Below are 24912 nucleotides of genomic sequence, written 5' to 3'. Positions count from 1 at the left end.
GGGGGGCTCAATTTTCGGAAACTGATGTGCGGTTCCAAACCCTCTAACGTTTTCCAGTGGTATTGATCTTCTAAACTTAAGAGAGGAAGTAGATTTTATGCGGAACTGCTGTTATAAGTGTGAGGAACACATTTAACGAATAATTAAAATGATGTGTATGCCGATCTCAGGCTGGTCACTTACTTCCCGTTAACCTCCCTCTGAAGTTAGTTAGTTAGTTAGTGTTTCCGAGATGCATCGTCCGTGTGATGTATGCTGTTAGATGTGATTATTTACACCTCCCACTTTTTTCATTCCACAAAAATACTTTTATCTTGCACTATTTGGAACCATTTTATCCTTGATTTACCTATCTAGGCACATGCAATTTCTAATATTTGTACATGGACAAGATTGCTTATGAAATATTTGCCTGTTATCTTCACAAATTTTAACCACACGCACATCCCAACATTGACATGCAGTTGCAATGCACATATCCATGGGTAAGGACTAGTCTTTATTATATTACACAGCGACAAAATTCTACACAGGCTATTCCCGCTGTCTCATTAAAGGCCTCTCCATCCCAAAGTCCCGGGCCAAATTCTTGTCCCAGTCCATCCCTGACGTCAGGTGTCCCTACTCCACCACCAACTGTCTCTGCTTGGAGTCCTTAAATTTATTCAGATTTGAGGATGCTGATTGGCTAAATTGATGTTGCTATGTGCATATTTTGTGTTAATTGGCTGCGCTGCTGCTTTGACCAGGCGATGTTTCTTTCGGCTCAGAAGATATATGAAAAGAATTGTTCCATACATAGTTGGTTGCGTTGGTTATTGTCAAGTAGCTTTCAAATACAGTCTTCCATGTAGCAAAAGCATATGAAGGCATTTAGATATAGGCTACAGCCTAACACAGAACCTAACATAATAATGACACTAAAAAAAGTGCTGATATTATGTTTTAATTAACATTCAGATTGGGCAATGATGAGGCTGTGAGGCTGAACCTAGCGCACACTTTACGGCTATAGGTTAAAATGATTGTATTATGCATAACTAGATGCCAAAAAGACTAATTTACAGAGTTGGAAGCAAATCACAGATTCGGTGGACTGGGTCTTATTTCACACTAATCCATAATCCCATAGCGCCATTCCATGCATCCATCGAATACTAATTTCAAATTTAGGTCCTCTATGCCCTCACAGGTAGGTCTATACTTTGGAGTCCGGCACTCCAATTCAGTTGGCCAGTACTCTATCCATGTCTTCTCCCGTAGCACATACTCATACCTGGGTAAAAAAGTAAAGGGAAAAACACATTTCTCATTGATACTGCCCCAAATAATCTTCATGTTATCAGATGGCACTTTTCCTGACATGCATTTCTATCTAAACTGTATTCCATAGTGTAGAACTACATTTTGATTTGTAATTTTATTTTCGTTTTCTAGACCAAATTTCGTAAGAATAGGGTTATTAATTGATTCGCTATTCATGCAATATTTGAACATTGTGTTGAAGACTAGTCTGTATTGATGCCAATCATTGAACCTCACAGAAACAACAAGAACTGTTCCCTGTGTCTGGCTTTAACAATACATTTCAAGCAGAGGAATCCTCCAAGTGTGGAGTGCAATAAATGAGGAGACAAGAGACGGTGATGCGTTGAGTCAGCTTTACTCTACACTTCAATATAAAACTTCAGATCAAACGAGAGTGAGGTCAAAAGTGGGTCACCAGGTTAAACCGGAACCTCTATGACATAACCCTTTCCCTTAAAGGTACAGTCCCTTGGTGAATGTCTCTTAATCGTACTTGTGGGTCACCACACAGGACCCCCCAGAATTCACTCAAAAGAACAGAGCAAGACCTAACAGGTACCCCAAAGAGAACACAGGGCACCCACTAGTGCAAAACAGAATAAACCAGCTGATAACAGTCCCTAGAAAAGTAAACGTATAGGGGGGGCGGACCAGGCGGCCAGAACGGATGAGCTTAACAGGAGAAGAGCAAAGGGCAGGGGCAGGTGTCGAGGCTGCCGCAGGGGGGGGGCCCTCGCCGCGGGGGCTGGGCCAGCAGGAGCGTTTTGCCAATATCCACATGAGCAGGCTTGAGACGGTCTATCGCCACCCGCTCAGGCCTGCCCCCCATATCCACAACGAAGTTCTTAGACCCTCCCTCCAGGACACGGAAGGCCCCATCGTAGGGGGGGCGCAGTGGGGTACGGTGGCCATCGTGGCGGATGAAAACATACTTGGCTGACGGTAAATCCCTGGGAACATAGGACCGAGGGAGGCCATGGTGAGACGTCGGAATGGGAACGAAAGCGTTGGCAATGTCCCGGGACACAGCACGATGGGAGGCAACCGACCACGGGGCCGTGGCACCTGGAAGAAACTCCCCCGGGACGCCCAGGGGCTGGCGGTACACCAGCTCGGCCGATGAGGCTTGAAGATCTTCCTTGGGGGCGGAGCGAAGGCCCAGCATAATCCATGGGAGGCGGTCAGCCCAGTCATTGCCCGTAAGGCTGGCCCTGTGCGCGGCCTTCATGTCACGATGAAACCGCTCGAAAAGTCCGTTGCTCTGTGGGTTATAGGCTTTGGTACAGTGGAATTTCCCCCCCAGGATGACGGTGACCACAGTCCAAAGCTCCGATGTGAACTGCGGAACCCGGTCCGAGGAAAGGTCGGATGGTGTGTCGAAACGGGCCACCCAAGCCATAATGAACGCCCGGGCAAAACAGGGGAACAACTTCTGGCCACCTGGTGGTCCTGTCCACCATGGTGAGGAGGTAGGTGTAACGACGGGAGGGGGAAGTGGGCCCACCAGGTCCACATTCAGATGGTCAAAACGTCTCCCTGGCACTTTGATGGGTGCCAAGGGGGCCTTGGTATGACGAGTCACCTTTGCGCGCTGGCACGCCCCACAGACAGCAGCCCAGGCCCTGACGTCCCTCCGAACTTGGCCCCCATCAGCTTGGCAGAGGCCTTCACCCCCGGGTTGGAAAGGCCGTGGATAGTGTCAAAGACCTTACGCCTCCAGCCAGCAGGTATCATGGGGCGTCCATTAGCAGAGCCGTGGGGGCCGACCTTTAGGCTTGCACCTCAGAGTCCGCAGCCTGATCCTCAGCCATGGCTGTGTAGTCGAGGCCCAAGTGGACGGACCCAGCAACCACCCGGGAGAGGCAGTCGGCTACAAAATTGTCCTTGCCGGCCATGTGCTGAATGTCACTGGTGTACTCGGAGATGGCGGAGAGCTGACGCTGCTGTCGACCAGACCATGGCACTGAAGCCTTGACCATGGCAAATGTCAGCGGCTTGTGGTCGACGAAAGCCGTGAACCGACGGCCCTCCAACAGGAAACGGAAATGACGGGTGGCGAGGAAAAGAGCCAGGAGCTCCCTGTCGAAGGCGCTGTATTTCCTCTCGTTGTCACAGAGCTTCCTGCTGAAAAAGGTCAGCGGTTGCCAGGGTCCGCCCACCCACTGTTCACGGACAGCCCCCATGGCGTAATCAGAGGCGTCCATAGTAAGAGCAACAGGGGTGCGCCAGCAGAACAGTGTAGGCCAGCGCGGTCTTGGCAGCATCGAATGCATCAGTCATCTCTGGGGACCAATCCAACACATCTGCCGGCCTCGTGCCCCCCAAGGCGTCTTACAAGGGTCACATGAGTTGGGCCCAATGTGGGAGGAAACGGTTGTAGAAGTTCACCATGACCAGGAACTCCAGCAGGGACTTCACAGTGTGCGGGCGTGGGAAACTGGCGACGGCGTCCACCTTGGCAGGGAGGGGAACAGCCCCCAGCGGGGTGACATGGTGGCCGAGGAAAGTGATGGACTACAGGCCAATCTCGATGAGACCATGCTCACTGAGCCGATGGAGGAAGCGGGGCAGACGTGTGCTGGGGGGGCAGTAGCGCATGGACAAACTGCTGCCTGTTGGCGAGGAAAAATCCTGTCTGCCTCCACAGCCAGCGTCCGGTAGTCTCTGGAGGAAAGGAGGGGGGAGCTGGCCAGTGCAGTGCAGGAAAATAAGCTGCCTCAGTAAAATGTGGGCGAAGAGGAATGAGGGATCTGCCGAGCCCAGCACAGCCAGCATCCTCTCCATCAACTCGGACGGCTTGCTGTCACCCAGGCCGTTCAGGGAACGGCGGTCTGCAGGCGGTCTGCGTTCTCCAGCTCCGACAGTTCAAAGCGGTTCAACAGGAACGTTTTGAGTGTGTCGTACTTGCCGACAGCAGGAGGAGCCTCCAACCGCGCCATAGCCCAGGCCGTCGTCGAGGCATCTAAGGCCGCTACAACGTGGAAATACTTTGTAACGTCCTGCGTCATTCCTCTCAGCTGGAACTGGGCCTCGATGTGCTGAAACCACGGCTGCCAAAAGTCCGGAAACTTGACGGTGGCAGTGTAGATAGCACTGATGTTAGCCGCGTCGTTAGCCGCGACGTCAGCCGCTGCCGGCGCCACAGCAGCAGCTTTTTCACCACCGTCGATGATGTGAGACATAACCCAGCCATATCCAACACGCGTCGGGGTCACCAATTGTGGAGTGCAATAAATGAGGAGACTAGAGACGGCGATGCGTCGAGTCCAGCTTTACTCTACACTATAAAACTTCACATCAAAGGAGAGTGAGGTCAAAAGGTTAAACCGGAACTGCTATGAAATAACCCTTTCCCTTAAATGTACAGTCCCTTATTGAATGTCTCTTCATCGTACTTGTGGGTCACCACACAAGAGCCAATAATGTGCTAAAAATATATAAAAATATTAAACCTACTGAATTCCACCAATGCTCAGTGTATCATTCACTCTGCCCATGATGAGATAGCTCTTGTTCAGTTCCAGATTTAGAATTTCTCTGCAGTGAGAATAACCAATGAAAGTTTGTAGTTTATCATTTAATTCTTTATCAGATGATCCTGTATGTAAATGGACAAAACAGAAGCAGCATTTGTTATTATATGAATTGTGAGATTTAGAGCCAATGCATATATCGTGAATCTCAGGAGCAGCAGATATATTCTGGCCGTTGAACGAGCTTGAAGTTTAAAGCAGACAAATACTTACCTTCCTTGATCACCTGATTTATCCGCATCTTATAAACATCAGTGGAGTTCTGTTCTTCATAGCTTTCCATCGTAATTTTATACACTAAGGACAGAGGGGTTGCACACATTTATCCTGCTTGACCCTTAGTATCTCTCTCACTTACATACATTTACATACACAAACTGAAACACACTTTCTGACCATAATCTATTCTTGCTTCAGGGTCACAGGCCTTCTCGATTCGTTCCTTTGTGTTGATTTCACCCTTCGTCTGGATGCTGCATTCCTCTGTAAAGACAAAATGATGACAAATGACAAGGATAGTTAGATTACTAACAAAATAAAGAAAGGTAATTGTGCTCCTGTGAAGCAGTAGACTGGGTGTACATACAATTTTTTTATCTAGCATTGTGAACCGTTCTTTGTTGTCAGTGCTCATGTTAAAATTATAGATATTTTTTTTTTATAATATGTTTTTCACGTGTTCAGTGTTTTCACTCTCATTGGCCTCAGTTGCAGTTGTATACCTATGCACTATGATTCTGTTCTACTGCTACTTCTATTGATTAAATTCGTTAAAATCTCAACTAGAAAGTCTCTGAAGAATAAAACACCCCATCCGCAAGTCAATCCATTAAGGGAATTATTCTCTAGTAGTTATTTTCAACAATCATGTTGTTTACCTTTGTTACATTTGCATACATCTTCCTGACAGTGAACTTGCATTTTTACCCGATCTCCAGCTGGATGGTAATATTTCACACAATGTTTCTCTGCTGCAATGACAGAAAATGGGAGAGATTTCTTTGTGGTTCAGCACAAATGTACGTTATGGGAATAACAATTTAAAAATGTGTGTACAACAATGCATGCGTGTAAAAAAGTACATCAAAAAAATACGCATGCATGAAAATGTTCATATACTATACACATGTGAAAAATGTGTCATAACTATGTGACAAAGCCCTGTTTTTTTTTAATCATGATTTTTGATACCCACGATTATAGAACTCATAGACAGAAACCGTTGCTGGTTGTAAGACACCAACTTTCATTGTCTGTCTGATCTTGAAAGCCACTTCCTCTGGCTGTGTGTGAGACACCTGAAGAGGGAAAACAGAAAGATTGTATCAATGTAGTTGTGGAGATAAAGTGTTCATATGCAGAAGGGGAAAGTGAAGTGACTTACCGTGTCAAGGTAAATGATAAGGGAGCCTCTGTTTGATGGCACTCTGTCGACAACATACTTGGAAATGGTTCTGTCCCGTCCTCTGGACAACTAGCAGACAAACATGTTAATGCAATGTATTTAGAGGCCTTGAATTTTTTTACAAATACAAAAAATGTCTCACTTGGTTGAGATCCGCTATATCAGGGGTGTAACCAGAAGGCAAACCAATATCCAAGATTGTCATGCCTGCATCTTTGTCCGCATCCCTATACCTGGAAGAAGAGTAGAAAAAGTGGGGTCGGCTTAGCTCAGGAGGTGGAGCGGGTTGACTTTTTTCCGGGAAGGTTGCTAGTTCAATCCCTGGCTTCGTGTTGAGGTGTCCATGAGCAAGAAACCTCACCCTAACTGCTCCCGACAAGCGGGCTGTCACCTTGCATGGTTGATTCCGCCGTCGGTGCGTGAATGTGTGTATGAACCATAAGTAAGTCGCTTTGGATAAACGGTCTGTTAAATTGTGATGAAGTGTTGATGGTTTCAATTATTTCGTTACCCTCCTAATAAAAATGTATTAAAATTGACTAAATAAACAAAAAGTCTACTTACAAGATCTCTATTTTAAGCATGTATATATTTCCATCCTCAGCTATTCGGTCTAGAAGACAAGCAGGATGAATAGAACATTACATTTTAGGAGAAAATTGAAGTTTAATGTACTATTAGTATTGTATACAGCCCAATTCGCTGCATGTGTGTGTATAACATTATAACACAGTATAACAGTAGAAAATAACATCAAACCCTCAATATATATATATATATATATATATATATATATATATATATATATAAATAATCATAAGGAAGGACAGGAAAAGGTTGCAAACAAAAAAGATGTATGTGAAGACCTTTAGACAGATAAAGGTTAGCTGTAAATACTGAAAGGGAGACATTGGCCAGTTCACCTGTTTTGAGCTCCACATTGAGTTCAAATCTCTCACAGCTTTTCGAGGTTTGGTTTGTCGTGAGCCTTTCATAATACATTGACACAAGCTGAATGCACGCACGCACGCACGCACGCACGCACGCACGCACGCACGCAGGCACGCAGGCACACACACACACACACACACACACACACACACACACACACACACACACACACACACACACACCATATATTATTACTGGTGTATTTTATGTAAATACGTACTTATTTCAATGTTTATCGTCATCTTAGAAAGAGCCCTAAAATCAATTACAATTACAAAATCAAATAGAGCTGCATATAATGATAATGGTGTCCTGCATGGTATGGCGAGCATGATGAGAATGGCCTTTGTTTGGTCAAGGTCGTTTTGAAAAGTGGAGCTGCTTCACAGCATTGCTTGGCATTGCTACCACACACTACAGATATCAACCAGCTGGGGCAGAACAGACTATATTTTGAGACGGAGAATTTGGTGAAAATGGTGAGCTTGGTAAGTATGGTTAAAAGGCACTGATATGCCATAAAAGCAGGTTTACCGGAAGTAAAAATAACCAAACCATCATCAGTCATGGCAAAATCCAGTGTCAAAACTGACTTTAGAAAAATTATATTACGTTTGTAGCCCATTAAGGCCCAACCGGCTATGGGGAGAGGATGCGGTTTGGATAGGCAAACTTCAAACAAATGCATACACTTTGCTTTTGGTGATATGGCCTTGGCTATGGAATTTCCGAAGACCCTACTTCATTGTGACGCAAAGATATAGCCATTTAAACGTCACAAATATGGAGATAATTTACATAAAATGGAGCATTTCCAGCATCCTTCGACTTATAGCTATGATTATTTCACAAGATGGTCCCACAGTCACCTGGTTCATTTGTAGCAAAAAAGTAAAAGCTGCCAAGTTTGCAACTTTTACAACATCGGGCTCAGAATCAGTTGATGTGTGGGCATTTGGTCAAGTTGTGGTCAATGCAATACATAAAAAAGGTCTGACCACCGAGAGAAAGTTGTTTATCACGAGGAATGGTGCATGCCGACACAGTTTCACGCATATTGCACTTTCCTTGTTTACATTCATTCAATCCTAACTGCTACAAAAGAGTTCAAAAGGTCCCCCAGTATACATAATTCTTAATTGAAATATAATTATATACGAATATTGAAAACTATGCAAGCATTAATGTAAAATATCCTCACCGATAGAGTAGCTTCGCCTAATCCTGTGGCAGACACCTTCACTTCGGGGTAAATTCCTCTGAGCTGTTGACAGATATAAATAAATAAACGAAAACCTGACTTGAAATAGTACAATTCATGATGTTTACACCACTTATAACACCATTTATGAAAAGCCTAGCAAACGCTCATGAAAAAATCAAAAGCAGTAGCCATTGTTAAGAAAAAATAGACCATTATTTATACTTACCCATGTCGTCCAAAAGGTATATTTCTTGTTGATTCTAATTGGGATCATTCTGTTTGGTACTTGAATCTCTATATCCATTTCATGTTCTTGCTCCTTAGCATTCACCCAATACTCTGCAACTGCCTGATAAACCATGATTGTTGACTGGACATTAAAGAGAAAAGATCAAATAAATTATAAATCATTACTTTCTATTATTCCCACCATTCTTCACATTGCTAGGAATTAGCAAATGGCTTGTGATAGCAATCTAATAAAAAAACACAAGGTTCTTTTCTGATAAGTGGACACTCCCAAAAGAATAATGAAGTTGTTTTCTCAATATCCAAGACAGCACAATCCAAACAAAAGAAAGACTTCAAAAGCCGATGTTTATAGCACGAAAGTAAATAAAGAAGCCAAACAAGACAAAGAGACAGAGTGAAATGTAAGATTTAAATGAATGCATTTTACCTGAGTGGATCCATAGCCTCCCTCTACAGTCCTCTGAGTGTTAAGCCATTTGACAATTGGAGCAGCATCCTCAAACTCCTTTAAACAGATTTTTTTTTTTATTTAAACAGAAATATTGTTGGTAACTTTTCTATTGGTCTAGTAAAAAAATCAACTATCTCAATTACACAGCCCTAATGTTGATCCAACAGTATTGTTAATAAAATATCGGACCAAGGCCATGTATAAAAGAGGTAGTCTAACAAGGCTGTGGCCCACTGTAGCATCATAAAAGGTCAATAAAGTTTCTAGTTCGGATTTTACATTAAAAGGTCACACATCCTACACATCTCTTTGCTGCATATAAAGGGGCCATTATATTGGGACAGCATTCAATGATGGTGCAGTCAAGAAATGCAGCCTATGACAGCTGCAGCCTAGGATTTGGGATGCAGTTTTTTCTTTCTGCAAATAAGCTGTCACAGGGTGACATCTAACACGTGTCGGCTGATAGAGTTCAGGCACATAATTAGGGTTCAATTTCACATACACTTGATTTCCTGGACAGTGTCCTATGTATTGTTGACTATAGGGACTAGTTTAGTGGCCTTAAAGAGGCGGCACTCACCTTGACCTTGACCAGAGCTAAAAGAGCATAGGCTGTGGCCTCCAGTGTGAAGAGTTCATGATTGGCCACTGGCCAGTGAGTAGAGTCTGAGGAACGCAGAGGAGACAAGACAATTATGAATGTGACTGATGGCCACCAATATATTTCTGTATGTTTCTGGACAGGAGAAGGAAAAACCTTGGGATACAAATCTGTAGAGGATCTCCTTGTTTAACTTGTTTTCATTGGCCAGTGCATAGGATACCATGGCAACGGCATATGGGTTGGTCAGGGATGGTAGACGCCCCTCCAGGTAACCCACAGCTGTGTTTATGCTTCCTGTCATGCTCTGGAAACATGGTATGATAGTTATTTAATACCAGGTGATGAAATGCTTGATTTCAAAGCAAATAACCATGGTTACGGTTATTATAAATTGTCCATTTTCATTATTACTATCATTCTTCACCTTGAATTTGAAATAATATGATGGAGATGTATGAGGTAGCCAATGGCGGCTGAATGCAATGTTTACTGATGTGTAGTTTTCTCATCAATTACATGATATCTCAACTCAATCTAGACATAAATGAAGAGAGCTAGGGGTACAAAAACAAATGTGGGAAGAAATGTAATACTCACACGAACAATGTCTTCACAAATCGGCCTTGCCTCCTGGATGGCAATGAGCGAGAAAGCCGTCATGGAGGCATCAGAGTCCGAGCCACGCACATCCCCCTACATGTACACAAGAGGTCGCAGGCAGCCAAAATCATGTTCATCAATGACCTGATTGCCAACTAAAAGTGTGGTAGTTATAAGTGTTTTATCCACCATTACAATTGTTTTATAACTCCATGTACACACCATCATCTCTCCATGTATTACAGGTCCAATCTCCATGAACCTGCCATCAGGCTGCTGTGAGCGTAGAATGACCCATTTGATGGCACCGCAGATAGTATTTCTGTCGATGTCTACCAGTGTAAAGGCCATGCTAAACAACTTTGCAACATAAGATGTCAGCCTTTGGTAGAAGAAGGGATGTAAATAGAGTGACGTTGAATGAGCATTCACTGAGCATACAAGAGCATGACTGGGTTATTATTATTATTGTATTATATAATGTTGATATCATGTTTTCCAGTGTGTCAATGAGTTACCATGAGAGACCAGTTGTACCAATAGAAGTACTAAAAGCTCCATCAACCTTCCGAAAGGCAAGCTCATTTTGGTACCCTGATCACAATGACACACAAACCTTAGTTACCAATTGAGGAAAAGCATTTCAATAAACCCTCAGATCACATTAAACAACAGAAAGATGTGTATAAAGCGGTACCTGTCTTAATATATTCAAGGGCATTATCACGTTTTGAAAGTCCCACTGTATCCCACTGTTTTGTTTTTTCCAAATACATTGCAGCAATAAGAGGTAGAGTCATGCTCATCATGTTCTGCTCTCCGTTGCCTCGGGGCTGTCGGATTAGACGGCCTGTAGATGAGCCACTCAGGACCTTCTCCACAAGCAAGTTCACCTGCGATCCTACACATGAATATAAAGCCCCACACACAAAACAGAGAAGTAGGTAGTTCACGACGTCATGCTTATCCAATAGGATACTGCACACGCTAATATTAAAATCGAATTACAAAATATATATATATTTTAATTTGACTGTTCATTAATTAATTTAAGACTGATGCATCTTACCTTTAACATATATTTCTAAAATGGTCGGTTTGTTTGAAACAATATTTGCCACATCAATTGGATTTGTAATAATCTCCACCTGTTTACTCTCTGGAAGTTGAATAAAGTTTTGGAAACAGATCATCACCATGATTACTTGTAATTTGGGAGTGCATTTGTGTTTTGTACCAAATGAATGTGGTAAGTAGAATAAAACTTACGGCCTTTGCCGACCTTCAGGTTTCTATTCACTTTGACTTTTTTCTTGATTCCTGCAGGCTATCAAAAAGGTACACTTGTTTTTACTTACACATTATTCAATGAAATTTATGAAATTGTAGTAAATAAAATGTCTGGATGAATTGCAATCATCAAACTGTAATGGTATTAAATTCATGTGAGGTCAGTAGCACCGCAATGCAATAGGAGTATATAGTTATAAAAAAAATATATTAATCCGTTAACCGTTTACTTACCACTACTAGCAGCTCCTTTCTGACGCCATCGTCGATTAGTAGATCCCCAACGGAAGCCTTCACCTCAATAGGAAACTTGCCATGCCTCATAGGGATTATGAGGAAAGACACGGAGCGTGTGCCCTCGGCAGCCACGCTGACTGTCTGGGTGTACTCCTCTTGCTTCGACGCTAAACTGCACACATCCGTTACCTCTTTCAGATATACCAGGACCTTTGGTTGAGAGTAAAAACAGGACAATCGAAAGAGCATCATGAGTATAAAGATATAGGTATGATTATATTAGTACTTATCCCTGAATTCCCTTTAACCCCCACAGTGGTTTTGGAAACTTAGTTAACAAATTAGACAGATAATATTTAGACTTACTGTGATATCATCCAACAAATAGTTATGAAGGATTGCCTTTATTTCAATTTGTTCTCCACGGACAGCTGCATAGGGTAGTCTAAGATCAATGAAGAAATTCTTCAGGACAACTATCTTCAATGTGTCATCTATACAGATACCTTTAAGACGAACAGAGGAGACAGGAATGAGTAATGTGACCACAATGAAACCAGAGGAAAAATGGGAGCATGTATCAGATAAGAAGGTAATAAGGACAAAAGCTAATGAGACTACATGGAATTGAGATGTGTTGGATATGAGGCACATGCGCAGGCTAAAGAAAGGAATGGGCACCATGGGTCGGAGACAGGCTGATTCCAGTAAGATGCCAGGTGGTGATTGAGTCTCTCAACGGAATACGTTGCTTCAAAGATGTTGTCTTACTGAATTATGGGAAAAACGTCTGTTTATATGTTGTCAAATTTGGATTACATATTTAATCTTAAATGTTTCAATAATAAATTATAAATCACAAAGCACAAAACATGAAAAACTAAGATCAACGTCCTGGTTAAAGAGATCTTTATGTAATTGATTCAGGTTGCTCACCATTTAGGATCTTTGTCAGGGCAAAGAGGGAGTTTGTAATCCGCCCATAGCCAACCTTCAGGAAATATTGTACGAGTAACAATTTGCCGACTGTCCGTGAAGACAATATCCCTCGGCCCGCCTAAAGGATCGGATGAAAAGGGTAAGATATAGTAATATACATAATTTCTTTATTCCAAATCTTTTTTCTTTGCATATTCTTTAGAAATCTTCTTCCAAAGGGTTTTTCCTCAGTTTTCATCTTTTCTTTTTTTTTCCGCTATGATGTAGGTTGCCAAGGCAGTCTAGATAAGACCTCAGGGCCTTTTATTCTAGTGTCAAAGACATCAAAGATTACCCAATGCCATCCAAGTCCATACTACTAATCCCTTATACTTACTACGAGCCGTTCGCAGTAAATTCGTGCGAGCAGTTTTACTTTCAGTTTGTCGTTGGTTTAGCTCTTGGCAGCACTTGAGGAAGGCATCAGCACAGGCTTTCCCATCTGAGATGTACTCCTTGCGCCGCTCACAGCTGTACGATAGCGACGTTTCCGCCATCCCATCCAAACAACACTGGCGCAGCAAGCTGTCTTTGTATTCACTCACTGAGAGGCAAACAGAGCAGAGGTGAACTATAAAAAAGTATAAAGTATAGTGATTTTTCACATCTGAATACATATATTTAAATCAACAATGCTGATCGTGTAACTAGAGGGAATGCGGTATTAATGAGAAAGAACTATGCTGTGTACCCTACATACAGAACAACTTGTCTGGTGGCTTCATTTTACTCACCAAGTGTACTTCTAACATCGAGTGTAGCAGGGGCACGCCTCATCCTTGTTGAAACCTCACATTTGAAGACTGGAACAGAACAATGTATTATATTAAACATAACATAATAATGACATTAAAAATAACAACAAAAACAAAATAGTAAACTGTGCCATTACTAGATTATTTTGCAAACGTTATACTAAATATTGAAAGGAGTCAGAGTCTTTATTTGGATCCAAATGTCCTTAGATAATCTTACCTAATGTAATGCCTAATAACCTGTTTCTGTATTCACTGTACATTACTCTGGAGAAAAGCATCTCTCTCGTATTGGTCTATTGGTCTCATCGAATCCCTCTGCCCCACCCATTAAACTTCTTTCACCTGCCTCTACCAGCATGCGCCACGTGCATGAGCAAAGTGCTAAAAACAACTATAAATTGATGTCTGTCATTTTTAATCCAGGTCTGTATACCTGGTAATACTGATGCTGTATGAGTAAAAAAATAGTGGTTTAGTGTATGTAATGCATCAATAAACATTGCCTTTTGACCTATGGACCCAACAGGTTGCATAATTACATGAACAGCGATATTTTAGATGCCAGATCCTTTTAATCCAAGTTGCTCTGGGTTTCGCTTTCTGGTTGTGTAACCTAACACATATGTCTCCCCCCCACACACACAGGAAGAAACCCTCCTATGAAGGGAGAGAAAGTGACAATTTGCGTTTGGAGTACCTTGTCTGTCCGCAGTCCCGATAAGGTCGCTCTGAAACAACAGTCCTGCATCATAGAACACGTTCATGCTGTCCTCCCCTCCACCAGGTGTGCATCCTGTATCAGCCTTCTTCACTACATCCCACACCTGGAGGGGGTGCAGAAAAACAATAACTTCAGTCTGATATTATATTCCATTGTATGACCGTATACCTATACGTCCTTCAGTTTAACTGTTTGGGTCGGTGTTTTGAATTATAAATATATAAGATATATACATGAGCCTTTAGTGATACATGTTTACTACAATGTTGTGGAAAAGTCAAGTAAAAAGAAATGAAAGAAAACATGGAGAAACTGCCTTTCTCTGAGTGAGGCGGTGTTTGTTGTTGAGGGCGTAGACTCCTTTGTCCACTGCTACCAGGCCGACTGTGGCTCCTGGGTCGCCTGTGATGGTGTAGCGGAATGTTTGTCGAGGCTCTGAGGGAAGGGCTGAGGCTGGAACCAACTTCAACTACAACAGTTTTGAGGCAAAAGAAAAGGGGTTTTATTTTACAATTGAAAAAGCTCTGAAGCCGATACTTGAGATGAGATTTTGTTTTACATAATAAAACACGGCTATACTGGTGTCAGCTTCTCCTCACCGAGCCCATACAGGTGTCTATGACGTCCACCCAGACAGAGTCGGAGACCACCTCAACTCGATCGCGGTGGTAAGCAATAATGCGGAAGGATGGCAGCATTTCTTTGGTGACTGGTAACGTCATTGTTATTGTCGTCAACGCCACCCTGAAACGGCCATGTTTCACCAGCTGGCCCCTGCTCTGGATCTGAATACATAAACAGGCTCATACATCAGAGGGCCTTCATTAAACCACATGAACCAACAAAGGCATAAGCATGGGAAGAGGCAAGTACGTCTTCTGCTAGATACACGTTCAACTTTACTCACCAGATAAGTGATATCACGAGTGGTAGTTTGAGCATTGAGACTCAAGGTGATTTGGAGGTCATCTCCTAGTCTAACTTCAGATGAGCCCACACCTGCATTGGCAATAACAGAGAGAAGATCTTAACGCTAGAACTATAAATATTGCAAAATAGTAGACGACGACATACAGACATGAAGAAAGGCACAAATACAAAAACGACTACTTGAATGATACCTACCACTGAATGGCTTACATGTAACAATGTTGTTACGTAAATGTGTTCTTTACCAATATGTAGGTAGCTGCCGATCCCGCTGTTGTAAGGAAGTGCTGTCATAGTTGCTGATGTCTGTCTGTTGTTTGAAACTTGTGGATCAGCAGTTTTTGCCTATCATAAATATAAACATACAAATACATAAACGCAATCACACCCCTAAATCCAAAAAAACGAGTCATTTAAAAGTCTCGTTATAGCATTCAACTATCACTTTCCAGTCTTTTGTACCTAGAACATTGATGATGAATAATGACCTGGTACTTCATCTTAACCAAACACTGATGGACATAGGGCATGTTTAGGAAAATTAATGCAAATCAAGAAAAAAGCGCTTATGTGACTTACAGTAATATCCAGTCGCGGAGAAGATCCAGATGGGTTGATAAGGACCCTGGCCAAGCCATTTTTGGTCGTTGTGACTTCAATGTCACCTGGGTCCACTCGTACTGGTACGTCAGCGGCTGGAGAGCCATCCGGGTACTCAACATAAACCTAGCAAGAGACAAACAAGACACACTCAGCACCCCCGGAAAAGGATACACAATCTTAGCTTAAGCCTGGTTCTCTGTTTAGGTTGTGTGAGGCATCTTTAAATAGTAGAAAAACCTCTAGCATGAAGTACCATAATTAGACACATATAGAGCTTTTCCAATAAATTACTGTTGTGGTGCCTGGATACGAGTGTGTCCTATATACAAAGGTGTATGACCAAAATCGCTCTGTGTAGTTTTTGCCACTCTGCGATTTCACTCTGTGATTTTACCTAACAGAACCTACATTGATGTTGATTGATGTTGTAGGTGCCTACAACAAGTACATGGGAGGGAGTGGATTTGTTGGACTCATTTACAGCCAAATATAAGTTCCCCATCAAATCCCGTCGCTGGTACATGTACATCTTCTGGCACACCATCAACCTCGCTGTGGTCAATGTCTGGCTACTCTACAAGCGGGACTGTATCCTGGTAAACACAACACTTCAAACTGCAAAGAGAGTACGGCCATCTTCAGGCAAAGGGAGCCCAGCAACACAGACAGTGACATCAGGAAGCCCTCTGAATGCTCAGAAGGGGCCATTCAAGAGATGTGCATACCTCCCATTGGATGTACGCAAGGACCTAGTTGCCCATTTCCCAAGGAAGACAGGGAGAGGACGCTGCAGACAGTGCAATAAAGGATACACCAACACACAATGCAGAAAGTGTGATGTCCGCCTTTGCTTTTCAGACAACAGGGACTGTTTTTGGGACTTTCACCTGCAATGAAAGTCTTCATGACCAATGTCATGAAACGAAAAAAAGAGGGGAAAAACGCGAGTTTTATCTTGTTTAATATTTTTAATATTTTTAATAAATTACTTCATAAAAATATGACTAATGTGTGATTATTATTAATGTTATATACCGTTATGGGGCTAAGTAAGCAATCAACCCTGCAAGTGAACCCTTAGTTGTTCTGAATTGTTCAGACAACGTGAGTACAAATACAGAAATCCTGCTCCCAACTAAGCCCAATGTTGCAATATTACAACATTTCTCTAAAAACGTACATAAACTTTTTTTTAAAAAAACCTCTTTAATTTCTGCATCAATGGCCTCCTACAACAACATCCGAAAGGTCAAATTTTTTTTTTTTTGGGGGGTTTCTATATTTGGGGTCGTGATTCCAAATAAAGCCCTCACAACAGCGCTGACATACAGCCTCCCTGTGACTTCCAACACTGCTCAAAACCGTGTATCCCAGCATCAATACCACTCAGTATAATAAACACAGAATAAGACCATCAAATCTTCCGACGTGTGTTGTCTTTTCTACTACGGGACGATACGCGTTATGTAGAAAAGAGTGTCTTTGCAACGAAAAGAGTGTCTTTGTGAGTCTTTGACACTTTCAGCAACACGTGAAGGCCTTTGGACATGATTTGTTGTACTCTAGATGTACTGCGGTCTTTAGAAGTTCCATTTTGTTTTAAGCAAGTGTGGCTTATGTATGAAGCGGTCTATGTTTGTGTAATCAAGGTAATCAAAGCCTGTGCACTATATGTCAAGTCTGTACGTGAAACGTGCTAATAAAAAAAATTCAAAATTGTTTTTTCATCAGACCTACTGACCCATTGTATAGGGTACCACAGAGGGTTGTCTCCGACCCTCTGTGGTACACCTGCAGCATTCAAATTAAATCTCTCATGAACCAAGTCCAGAAAGGGATTCTGAATGCACATGGTATTTCTCTGGATCTGCATTTTCCTGTCTTTGAATGAGGGGGAGATTTCTCTGGGGATGTGTTTGTGTTATTGATGGATTTATATTGGGTGTATTCATATTAATGTATATTAATTAAGAAACTTCTAGGCCATCATTAGATAATGAGATAAACTTGAGAAAGACATCTTAAATCCTAAAACACAACCCACTCAATATGGTTGTTATTCATTACAAAAGAAAGTGCTTTACCAAAACTTCAAAGAACATTGTTGGTTTGAAATACTTTGGTGTCTTCTTCAAATTGATTGTATAAGGAGATGCAACAATATTGATGCCTTGTTTCTCTGCTTCCACTAATTCACTCCCTGGTTGGACAAAAAGTACACACAGACACACACACACACACACACACACACACACACACACACACACACACACACACACACACACACACACACACACACACACACACACACACACACACACACACACACACACACACACACACTAAAGAACAAATGATGACTCAATATTTTGATTTAAATTTAGATGCAATCATAATCCACTCACCAGATTCCGTCAACACAGTGACAGCAACATATATGGAACTCTTCACCTCATTCTCAATGTCTGGATAGGTTTCTTGGATTTGTGTTCTAGTTAATGTGGCTTGTGCTATACCATTTATTACCTGACAAGATAAGACCATTTATGAATCAATGCTGTTATTGAATATGTAGTTACCAATAAATCCTGACCGAGTTGTGACTTCAAGAGGGATATATGCTGACCATCACTCGCTGAATGGAGCCTGGGAAACTATGTTTTTCCTTGTTTTTATCAAACATCCCAAAGACCACATAAGCACTCCCTTCCACTTCTTTCCCAAACAGATACCTGAAAGCACAGATATTTCACTTGAGTCACTTCATTATCAACAGATAATTATAAATATGTTTCAATATCCTACAATATCCCCTAAAATGTTGACCAAAACTCACGTGGCTCTGATGTCTATGGTCAACATCTCATCGTCGACATAGAAGAATGGTTTATCAGGGGTAATTGTAACCTCAAAGCTAGGTAAAACTGAGAAAAAATATGTGTTAAAAATATTCAATCAGATTAACCTGAAATATTTCATAATGGTAAACGTCTTACCATATTCTTTGACCTCAAACTCAGCAGAGTACTTGTTCTGTTTGCTGTTCTGGAATGTGGCTACCACTGTCCACATCCCGGTACTACAAATATAACAAAACACACCCACTCATCCCATTTAATCAGTATGATTATTTCGTTCAAATAATTTTTTTTAGATAATCATGAGCAAAAAAAGCTTTGGCTAACCTCACTATTTCAGGTAGAATGTAACTTCCAGAGTGTATTCCTAAAGCCAGAGAAACAGGGCCCACTGGTAAAATAATTTCATCAGGAGTCTGTTAAAACAACATGTACCACACACACAGATTAATTTGCACATATGATAAAGAAAACCTAAATTAATCTAGCGTGAGCATGTTTTTTTGGCCCTTTAGGAATTTTAAATGTTTTAGCCTAAATACAACAATAGTATTAAAAATACAAAATTAAACTGTACCACAATATTAATGTTGATGATGGAGTCCTCGTCATAGGCTAATCCAAAAGGTTTCATACCAGATGTTAGACCAAACACTCTATAATGAACTGAAAGAGACACATGCAGGAAGACAATGTTGGTACGACATTTTCATCCTAACCCTAGGATGACCAGAGCCTCAACCAAATGCAGGACATAGAGTATGTTTGTGTGGGACACGTGATCAATAAGAGGTATTTAAAAATTGTATGACTTTCTATCTTAAAGAAACATTTTCAAATGTGCTCACGTCGTATTCCCCCCAGTGTGGCCATGGAAAATAAAAGTAAGAATCGCCTTGTACCAGCTTCAGCCATTCATAAGTAGTTTCCCAGGCTTTCTTATATCGGCATTTTCCTATTTGTGGTAAACACCTTTGAATTCACAAATATATTATATATATATATATTTATATATATATATAATATATATATTATAAAAACAGGGTCTTTTGAATATATTTGTTTTAAATCAACCTCTTTGAAATTAAAACATTGTTCTTCAATAATGCCATTTCAAAAACACGACTGAAAATACTTTTCAATGTTTACTCATTCAGATTCAATGTTCAAGCTGCAGGTATTCAAATCATACAAATGTGCCTTACAGAGCTTAATCGAGTCTACGTGGGTGGACTTGTGCTCGCGGCTCATCGGACTCTGTGGCCCCGACATTTAGTTGCTATTGCTTTTTTACAACAATCATGTTTGTCGAAACTGATCTGTAAGCCCATTTTTGGCTGACAGTGAACAGCAACTGGGAAGACATCCTGTCCAGACAACGCCATGTTTTAAAAAGTGTCTGTTACACAATGTAGACTGGCCACTGTAGAAATACACTAATTAAAAATGCTTAATGCACTCAAGCGAAGAAGTTTCTCGGCTGTAGAATATCTCCATAACAAAATTAACTCCGCCTATTAACTGTTACTATTTACTGTTACTGACATATTCTGGCCCTCCCAAAGAGCCAGGTAGAGTGATCTGGCCCTCCTAAGAAAAAGTATGGAGAATCCTGATCTAGACCATAGTGAAGGTAGTGCATGGTGTGTCAAAGGGATTCCACGATATTCGGAATGAAGCAGAAAGAGTAGTAGAAGTAAAACTATGTACACTGTACAATTAAAAGATGAAAAACATACAGAAATCGCCTTACAATCCCCTGAAAGTAGAAAGTGGTTGGAATGGACCCCCAACTGAGTGTTTACGTTCAGGGCTAAATATCACACAACAGATGACGGATTGATCAACATTGTTTTACTATACATTTCAGAATTCAAACCAATGTTGTTTGTCTTTAGTGTCACATATCAGAAGTCCAAGTTCCAACATTACCAATTTTAAAACTTCAACATTAGACATTTTAATGCTGACAATTTTCAGTAATGAAATGTACCTCTACTGTTTGGGGTGTATAGAGGTTTGTTGGTCTGAATGAAGATGTAGCCTGACTGGAAGGAGACCAAGACCACTTTCTTCAGACTGGTTCCATCGGGAAACCTTGCTTCCAGGGACACATGCTGCTTCAGCGTAGGGTCATTTTCAAATTCATCTGCCAGGATCTAAGTCAACATGCAACAGGCACATTGTACAGGGACATAAAAGGTATGGTTATTCGGTACTTTAAAATCACAAAATAATTAATGATTTAACACAGTGATCACTGCATTCCGGAGGACCAAATGGTCATGCAAAGTATTTGTCAAACCAACCGAATAACTACAGAATATAACAAATACAACCAACAGGGTAACCAGTAACCACCATACCTTAATTTCACCAAAAGCTTGGAAATTATTATCGTCGGTTAGGGTCACAGTTGTGGAGTCCAGTTCAAGAGCTCCAGTTGAGAAGAGCTTCACAACTATTTGAACATCAATGTCAGCACCTGAGCAATCGTGACACTCCACAAATATGTTCTCTGTTGCTCCAATACGCAACAAGTTAGGCGCAGACAAAACCTTCCTGAAAATGATTTCAATAGAAAAATAAATCACATAGAGAGGAGAGAGAGGAGTCACATTATTTATTATATGTTGTAATTGTTGATGAGGTATGAGGTGATTGTATGGACTTTACACTGTGTGACCTTTGATAATGCTGAACAGAAGTAGATAACAATTCAGCTGCAAGTAAAATAAATAAAAGGTTTCATCATAACCCCAGCATCAGCATTGATCATCGACATTCAGTAACCATGCAGAATGTCTAGAGTTTAAAATAATAAAACATTGACTTGTTTGTGAAGATTTCCATACCTTGCATATCTGCTTATTGACATGTACAGATGGTACCCATACATAGGCTTTTGTATAAATATATCTATATAGATATAGAAGCCTATGTATGGGTACCATCTGTAAATTATTATTATAATATATATATATATATATATATATATATATATATATATATATATATATATATATATATATATATTCAGTTCAGAAACACATCAAGGCTAATCCTGTTCTAATCAATGGATACTCACAATGGATCTCCGTTAGCAACAGAAGACAAGAAGAGGACCAGACAGGCCACACTCAGAGGAAGTATTTCCAGATGCATCGTCACGCCTGAACGATGCATGACTGTCTGCTGTCTCTGAAGTCTGTGGTCCTCTCAGTTATCCTGTTTTTTATTATGTTCTACTCTATTCTCCCCTCAATTCGCCCACTTGGACACATCCTCTGTTGTCTGAACCCTGCCCTTGCTGAAGAGTGACCATCCTCTGTATCATTTACCAGAAAGAAGTTAAGCAACCATTGGCACTGATGCAAAAAAAAGTGGCTTTTTACCGTAATACTCAGGGGGCAGGATAGTGCAGTAGGCCTATACTGCTGATCCAGAGTCAACATGATGCATTTCCTGTAAATATACAATACATTTGTTGCAGGATATATGTAGAGGAGACCAGTGCGGGTTGTATTCATTTGTATAATTTAGCAAATATTTTGAAAACTGACGAGATTAGTCATACTCTAAGCCTAAATAAACCCACTTATGCAGCAGGAGATCTGGATTAAACGTCCACAAGAGTCTCTCTTCTTAAAGATCCCATGGCACTAAAATTTCCCTTTCTGAGGTTATCTAACATTAATATGAGTTCCCCTAGCCTACCTATGCTCCCCCAGTAGCTAGACATTTTGCTGGGTGTAAAACGAGCACTAGGCATTCTGCTCCGCCTTCAAAAAAACGAAGCTCAGACGCGCTGTTTTGGAATTTTCCCCGTATGTCCTCACAAGGGGAGATGCCACTGTATGCCACTGCTTTGCCCAGAGAATTTGGCCGGCCATTGAGACACGACCTTGCGAGCGCCACGTGTGTGTGTGTGTGTGTGTGTGTGTGTGTGTGTGTGTGTGTGTGTGTGTGTGTGTGTGTGTGTGTGTGTGTGTGTGTGTGTGTGTGTGCGTGTGTGCGTGCGTGCGTGCGTGCGTGCGTGCGTGCGTGTGTGTGTGCGTGTGTGTGTGTGTGTGTGTGTGTGTGATTACACACACTGACTGTAACGATGTGGCGCAAAACACGTTGGCTCTTTGACATCTCTTCCACAACCAGACTGTAGTTGGGGTTATCTCAGCCATGGTTGAGAAGGAATTGGGGGAAAGGCACTTTGGCTTTGACTCCCTGAAGTACATGAACCACGGAAAGGAGGAGAAGGGGATTGTTGCACTCGGTTGTCTCCCTCCGGAGTCCCGCTGCCACGAGGCACCACCACCACGGGGTACCACCGCCGCCACGAAGCACCACCGCCGCCGCAAGGCACCACCGCCGCCGCAAGGCACCACCGCCGCCGCAAAGCACCACTGCCCGCCCGGCAGCGGGCAGCCGGCAGCGGGCAGCGCGCAGCCTTCAGATTGAAGTGGAAGTGGAAGAACCAGAGACGTCGGAGAACCCGACGCAGTCGTTTTTTATTCATATTATCGTCTGGAGGCGCACACAGCTTTTGGCTGTGATAATATGAATTATATGATATAGATATCTATGTATTTTATGATATTATTTAGATATAGAGCTCGAGGACTGTAACGCAAGTGTTGTACACTTCTTTGTTATTTGGATAACCGTTCTGCTGTTGGTGTTATGGCGCATAACACGTTGGACTCGTCTCTGGTATTTCCACAACGAGACTGTAGTTGGGGTTATCTCAGCCATGCAAAGGAATTGGGGGAAAGGAGCTTTGGCTTTGACTCCCTGAAGTACATGAAGCAGGACCTTGAGGAAGAAAGGGATTGTTGCCAGCGATTGTCTCCCGCTTGACCCCGCTCCCCGCTGCCCGCTGCCCGCTGCCCGCTGCCCGCTGCCCGCTGCCTAGGGACCACCGCCTCGGCGCTGCCCGCTGCCGAGGCGGTGGTCCCTCGGCTCTGAGAAGAGGGGCTCAAGTGGGAAACAATCGCGAGCAATAATCCCTTTATCCCCCATGTCGTGGTTCAGTCTACTTCAGAAGATGTGGACGTGGAAGAACAAGCAACGTCAAAGAACCCGACGCAGTCGTTTAGATTCATATTATCGCCCGGAGGCGCACACAGCTTTTGGCCATGATAATATGTATTATATGATATAGATATATATGATATTATTTAGATATAGAGCTCAAGGACGCAAGTGTTGTAAACTTCTTTGTTATTTGGATAACCGTTCTGCTGTTGGTGTTATGGCGCATAACACGTTGGACTCTCGTCTCTGGTATTTCCACAACGAGACTGTAGTTGGGGTTATCTCAGCCATGCGAAGGAATTGGGGGAAAGGACCTTTCGCTTTGACTCCCTGAAGTAGCCTACATGAACCACGGAGAAAAGGATTGTTGCCAGCGATTGTCTCCCGCTTGAGCCCCGCTTCCTGCTCCCCGCTGCCGAGGGACCACCGCCCGCTGCCGAGGCGGTGAGAAGAGGGGCTCAAGCGGGAAACAATCCTGGGCAACAATCCCTTTCTCCTCCATGTCGTGGTTCAATCTACTTCAGATTGATGTGGAGGTGGAAGAACCAGAAACGTCGGAGAACCCGACGCGGCCGTTTGAGATTCATAATATTGTCTGGAGGCACACAGCTTTTGGCCATGATAATGTGTCTATGGGTTTCCCTTTGTAAACTTTTGCTACTCAAAAACCTGATTCAATTGTTCCAGATTTAGCTCAAGTTTTGCTTAATTTCCCCCAGATTTAGCACATCCATCTAAAATGCAGATTTTCACATTTATAAAATTAGAATTATATGTAAAATCGACATCCTGAATCTAAATCTATATTTTAGATCAAATTCAAAATTGTATGTCAATTCAAAATGCTAAATCTGAAGCTAAATCTCATAGCCTTTATAAATGATAATCTTTACATCTAAATCTACACCTTAAATGTAAATGCCAAATCCAAATGTTAAATGCATATCCAAATTCCAAATCGTAATACATCCTAAATCTAAATCTTAAACTTCAAAATTGAATTCCTTAATCTAAATGTGAAATCGTATCTAAATCTAATTCCTAAATTTAAAGAAAAACTGTAATCCTAAATCCTAAATCTAAATCTTGCATACCAAATACATGCAAAAGATATGCTAGTTCTAAATTAGTTCTGACTCCAAACCAGTCATATTTCAGGGGCCGCATCACGTGCATTTTGGGCAGGAAATGGGCA

At 41.9% G+C, this 24912-nt stretch overlaps 1 protein-coding gene across 6 annotated transcripts; it reads right to left on the bottom strand.

Annotated features, from left to right (window-relative positions):
- Positions 1 to 478: 478 nt before the first annotated feature.
- On the bottom strand, positions 479 to 22009 carry LOC115540357 (complement C3). Of its 6 annotated transcripts, none has more exons than XR_003976160.1 (43): positions 21775 to 22008; positions 21053 to 21248; positions 20680 to 20845; positions 19264 to 19352; positions 19014 to 19102; positions 18825 to 18907; positions 18665 to 18752; positions 18455 to 18560; positions 18234 to 18354; positions 17913 to 18028; positions 15805 to 15951; positions 15471 to 15570; positions 15203 to 15294; positions 14895 to 15080; positions 14612 to 14764; positions 14272 to 14398; positions 13551 to 13619; positions 13154 to 13360; positions 12775 to 12895; positions 12520 to 12608; positions 12205 to 12344; positions 11836 to 12048; positions 11581 to 11638; positions 11381 to 11470; positions 11009 to 11212; positions 10830 to 10905; positions 10534 to 10693; positions 10309 to 10404; positions 9865 to 10015; positions 9688 to 9773; positions 9081 to 9158; positions 8628 to 8771; positions 8399 to 8461; positions 7170 to 7257; positions 6811 to 6859; positions 6389 to 6479; positions 6226 to 6315; positions 6037 to 6139; positions 5720 to 5812; positions 5238 to 5324; positions 5055 to 5138; positions 4765 to 4845; positions 479 to 1276 (listed from the first exon to the last, which is right to left on the bottom strand). XR_003976160.1 is itself a non-coding variant. In XM_030351560.1 (43 exons), the coding sequence occupies exons 1-43, from the start codon at positions 21870 to 21872 to the stop codon at positions 1114 to 1116; spliced, it is 4992 nt and encodes a 1663-aa protein (XP_030207420.1). In that variant the 5' UTR covers positions 21873 to 22008; the 3' UTR covers positions 479 to 1113. The 6 variants fall into 6 exon arrangements, 4 of the variants coding, with proteins under 4 accessions (XP_030207420.1, XP_030207422.1, XP_030207421.1 ...); XM_030351560.1 differs by having other exon boundaries at positions 4765 to 4906; XR_003976161.1 differs by lacking the exon at positions 479 to 1276 and adding an exon at positions 3008 to 4598.
- Positions 22010 to 24912: the final 2903 nt, after the last annotated feature.

This window comes from Gadus morhua, chromosome 3 (assembly GCF_902167405.1).
Source record: "Gadus morhua chromosome 3, gadMor3.0, whole genome shotgun sequence".
In the NCBI taxonomy this organism is placed as follows: domain Eukaryota; kingdom Metazoa; phylum Chordata; class Actinopteri; order Gadiformes; family Gadidae; genus Gadus; species Gadus morhua.
The sequence above is the reverse complement of the archived record's forward strand: the minus strand, read 5'-3'. Positions and strand labels throughout refer to the sequence as shown.